Source organism: Bacillus rossius, chromosome 2 (genome assembly GCF_032445375.1).
Source record: "Bacillus rossius redtenbacheri isolate Brsri chromosome 2, Brsri_v3, whole genome shotgun sequence".
NCBI classification, from domain to species: domain Eukaryota; kingdom Metazoa; phylum Arthropoda; class Insecta; order Phasmatodea; family Bacillidae; genus Bacillus; species Bacillus rossius.
Genome location: NC_086331.1, coordinates 127778149 through 127782749, shown reverse-complemented (window position 1 = coordinate 127782749; position 4601 = coordinate 127778149). Strand labels below are relative to the sequence as shown.

The following is a 4601-nucleotide window of genomic DNA, read 5'->3' as shown; positions in this document are numbered from 1 at the left end:
CCGTCTGCCGGTACTACCACTGGCCGGGGATGAACCGGGATGTCCGGGTCTACGTCCGAGAGTGTGAAACCTGCCAGCGCCGCAAGGCCCGCCGAGGAGACGGGACACAACAACAGCAGCCTCGCCAGCCGTCAACACCGTTCCAGACGCTCGCGCTGGACGTGATGGGGCCGTACCCCTGCTCGCCGCGGGGTAAGCGCTTCCTAGTGGTCGTGACCGACATGTTCACCCGCTAGACAAAAGCCTACCCCTGCGGCAACGCACGGGCGGCCACCTTCATCGAAGTCCTGACGCGCGAGTTCCTCACTCGGTTCGGCTACCCGGAGACCGTCTTGACGGACAACGGCAGCCAGTTCCTGGGGGCCCGGTGGAGAGGGTTGTGCCAAGAGGCACACATCAACCACCACACCACACCCTCATACCACCCCAGGGCCAATCCGACCGAGCGCAGGAATCAGGATCTGAAAACTCAACTGCGGCTGCGCCTAGGGGAGGACCACACCCAGTGGGACCGCCACGTCGCCGACGAACTGTTCTGCGTTCGGCGGCGCGTGAACGCGGCCACTGGGATGACCCCCACCGAGATGATCCAGGGGCGTAACCTGCCGCTGCCCGGCGAGCTGGCAACACACGGCGTACCGCACCTAGGAGAGCAACCGGAGGAGCGCGACGAGCGACGAACCCAGGAGCACGACGCGGCACGCGCAAGACAAGCCCGCTACAGTCAGGGAATCACGCCCCAGACAGCGCGACCCCCGGCACAACTGCGGGCCGGCGATCGGGTGTACGCCCGAGCGTACCCCCTGTCGGCAGCGCCGCGCAATTACTGCGCCGGACTCGCTCCCCGCTGGGAGGGACCCTACACCGTGACGCGGCGCCTGGGGGCGACGTCCTACATGGTGGACTTGGGCGGCCGCCGCGTGCAGAAGATCCACCGGGACCACCTGCGAGTGGCGGCGACCCCCGGGGAACCACTCCCGACCGAACCCGAACATGGAGACACGGCAGACGGACCAGACATCCCCCTTGATGCACTCCCTCCTGGAGGACTGTAGCAACAGTGAGAGGAAGCCGCGGACACCGCTCCAGACGAGCCCGAGTACCTCACCGACAGGGAACTGGGCGCGGACGCACCCCACGACCCCGGCGAGGCACCCTGTCCCGCAGAAACCGCGCCACGAAGGGAGGCCCCCGAGAGCGAGCCGCCCCCGCGGCATGAGGCACCTACGGAGACTCACACCACGTCGCGCCGGCGGAGAAGGGGCCGGCCCCGCCACGCCAGGTGCCGGGTGACAGAAGTCGCGTCGGATGACTCCGAAGACCCCGCCAGAGCGACCCCTGACCCCGAACCCATCATATCCGACCCAGACGACGACGAAGAGGAATCGCCCCCGAGCCCGAATAGAGGTGGTTGGGGGCACGCGGCCTCCCTTGCCGACGCAACTTTCCGCGTCACCGTCACACAACCGCGCGAGGAGGGGGCTGGACGTCCCCGTCGGACACGACGCAGACCAGCGAGGCTGCGGGAGTTCGTCCTGAACACCACCCCGGGGCGGAGCTCACCCAGCCCAGCGCTGATACCCGAGCGGGAACGCCAGCCCTACAGATGGCAAGGCCCGACGAGCCCCGAGGGGAGTAGCCCGCGAGAGCGCCCCCGACGAGAGCGCCGACCCCCGGCCCACCTGGCCGAACACGTCCTGGGCAGTCTCGTAACGCCGCCCCACACATCACGTGCCGCGGCTCCGCCTCCCGGCCCAGCTGCCCACGCAGCAACCGAGGCGGCGTCCGCCTGCGCCAGCACCTCATGCGCCGCGGCGCAGCCTCCCGGCCCAGCTGCCCACGCAGCGACCGAGGCGGCGTCCGCTTGCGCCAGCACCTCATGCGCCGCGGCGCCGCCTCCCGGCCCAGCTGCCCACGCAGCGACCGAGGCGGCGTCCGCCTGCGCCAGCACCTCATGCGCCGCGGCGCCGCCTTCCGGCCCAGCTGCCCACGCAGCGACCGAGGCGGCGTCTGCCTGCGCCAGCACCTCATGCGCCGCTGCGCCGCCTCCCGGCCCAGCTGCCCACGCAGCGACCAAGGCGGCGTCCGCCTGCGCCAGCACCTCATGCGCCGCGGTGCCGCCGCCCGGCCCAGCTGTCCACGCAGCGACTGAGGCGGCGTCCACCTGCGCCAGCACCTCATGCGCCGCGGCGCCGCCTCCCGGCCCAGCTGCCCATGCAGCGACCGAGGCGCCGTCCGCTTGCGCCAGCACCTCATGCGCCGCGGCGCCACCTCCCGGCCCAGCTGCCCACGCAGCGACCGAGGCGGCGTCCGCCTGCGCCAGCACCTCATGCGCCGCGGCGCCGCCTTCCGGCCCAGCTGCCCACGCAGCGACCGAGGCGGCGTCCGCCAATGCCAGCACCTCATGCGCCGCGGCGCCGCCTCTCGGCCCAGCTGTCCACGCTGCGACAGAGGCGGCGTCCGCATGCGCCAGCTCCATATGCGCCGGGACCCCGCCTCCCGGCCCAGCTGCCCACGCAGCGACGGAGGCGGCGTCCGCCTGCGCCAGCACCTCATGCGCCGCGGCGCCGCCTCCCGGCCCAGCTGTCCATGCAGCGACCGTGGCAGCGTCCGCCTGCGCCAGCACCTCATGCGCCGCGGCGCCGCCTCCCGCCCCAGCTGTCCACGCAGCGACCGAGGCGGCGTCCGCCTGCGCCAGCACCTTATGCACCGCGGCGCCGGCTCCCGGCCCAGCTGCCTACGCAGCGACCGAGGCGGCGTCCGCCTGCGCCAGCACTTCATGCGCCGCGGCGCCACCTCCCGGCCCAGCTGCCCATGCAGCGACCGAGGCGCCGTCCGCTTGCGCCAGCACCTCATGCTTCGCGGCGCCGCCTCCCGGCCCAGCTGCCCACACAGCGACCGAGGCGGCGTCCGCCTGCGCCAGCACCTCATGCGCCGCGGCGCCGCCTTCCGGCCCAGCTGCCCACGCAGCGACCGAGGCGGCGTCCGCCAATGCCAGCACCTCATGCGCCGCGGCGCCGCCTCTCGGCCCAGCTGTCCACGCTGCGACAGAGGCGGCGTCCGCATGCGCCAGCTCCATATGCGCCGGGACCCCGCCTCCCGGCCCAGCTGCCCACGCAGCGACGGAGGCGGCGTCCGCCTGCGCCAGCACCTCATGCGCCGCGGCGCCGCCTCCCGGCCCAGCTGTCCATGCAGCGACCGTGGCAGCGTCCGCCTGCGCCAGCACCTCATGCGCCGCGGCGCCGCCTCCCGCCCCAGCTGTCCACGCAGCGACCGAGGCGGCGTCCGCCTGCGCCAGCACCTCATGCACCGCGGCGCCGGCTCCCGGCCCAGCTGCCTACGCAGCGACCGAGGCGGCGTCCGCCTGCGCCAGCACTTCATGCGCCGCGGCGCCACCTCCCGGCCCAGCTGCCCATGCAGCGACCGAGGCGCCGTCCGCTTGCGCCAGCACCTCATGCTTCGCGGCGCCGCCTCCCGGCCCAGCTGCCCACACAGCGACCGAGGCGGCGTCCGCCTGCACCGACACTCCATGCGCCGCGGCGCCGCCTCTCGGCCCAGCTGCCCACGCAGCGACCGAGGCGGCGTCCGCCTGCGCCAGAACCTCATGCACCGCGGCGCTGCCTCCCGGCCCAGCTGCCCACGCAGCGACCGAGGCGGCGTCCGCCTGCGCCAGCACCTCATGCGCCGCGGCACCGCCTCCCGGCCCAGCTGTCCACGCTGCGACAGAGGCGGCGTCCGCATGCGCCAGCTCCATATGCGCCGCGACCCCGCCTCCCGGCCCAGCTGCCCACGCAGCGACGGAGGCGGCGTCCGCCTGCGCCAGCACCTCATGCGCCGCGGCGCCGCCTCCCGGCCCAGCTGTCCATGCAGCGACCGTGGCGGCGTCCGCCTGCGCCAGCACCTCATGCGCCGCGGCGCCGCCTCCCGCCCCAGCTGTCCACGCAGCGACCGAGGCGGCGTCCGCCTGCGCCAGCACCTCATGCACCGCGGCGCCGGCTCCCAGCCCAGCTGCCTACGCAGCGACCGAGGCGGCGTCCGCCTGCGCCAGCACCTCATGCGCTGCGGCGCCGCCTCCCGGCCCAGCTGCCCATGCAGCGACCGAGGCGCCATCCGCTTGCGCCAGCACCTCATGCTTTGCGGCGCCGCCTCCCGGCCCAGCTGCCCACACAGCGACCGAGGCGGCGTCCGCCTGCACCGACACTCCATGCGCCGCGGCGCCGCCTCTCGGCCCAGCTGCCCACGCAGCGACCGAGGCGGTGTCCGCCTGCGCCAGAACCTCATGCACCGCGGCGCCGCCTCCCGGCCCAGCTGCCCAAGCAGCGACCGAGGCGGCGTCCGCCTGCGCCAGCACCTCATGCGCCGCGGCGTTGCCTCAAGGCCCAGCTGCATACGCAGCGACCGAGGCGGCGTCCGCCTGCGCCAGCACCTCACGCGCCGCCGGCGCTAAGGCGCCACGCGCTATGGGATCGCGTGTCGATGGGTGCAGGCTGAGCTAGGGGGTCGTCGTACCGCGGGAGCGGGAACACGGGGCGGAGACGGGCTTCCACTGGGGGGGGCATTTAACGTCGTACCGACCATGGCCTTTAAGCCCGTGCTCCGCA

The 4601-nt window shown here is 73.9% G+C and overlaps 1 protein-coding gene across 1 annotated transcript; it reads right to left on the bottom strand.

Moving 5' to 3' along the window:
- Positions 1–1234: 1234 nt before the first annotated feature.
- On the bottom strand, positions 1235–3741 carry LOC134528986 (glycine-rich protein 1-like). Its single transcript, XM_063362653.1, has 5 exons — positions 3694–3741; positions 3200–3337; positions 2600–2737; positions 1564–1697; positions 1235–1430 (listed from the first exon to the last, which is right to left on the bottom strand). The coding sequence occupies exons 1-5, from the start codon at positions 3739–3741 to the stop codon at positions 1235–1237; spliced, it is 654 nt and encodes a 217-aa protein (XP_063218723.1).
- Positions 3742–4601: the final 860 nt, after the last annotated feature.

Coding starts and splice junctions, on each gene's coding strand:
- LOC134528986 (XM_063362653.1), bottom strand. CDS start 3,741: ATGCGGACGCCGCCTCTGTCGCAGCGTGGACAGCTGGGCCGGGAGGCG. Junction 1,698..2,599: donor CGCAGGCGGACGCTGCCACG/GTCGCTGCATGG, acceptor GAGACTGCCCAG/GACGTGTTCGGCCAGGTGGG. Junction 1,431..1,563: donor GGGTATCAGCGCTGGGCTGG/GTGAGCTCCGCC, acceptor TGCGTCGGCAAG/GGAGGCCGCGTGCCCCCAAC.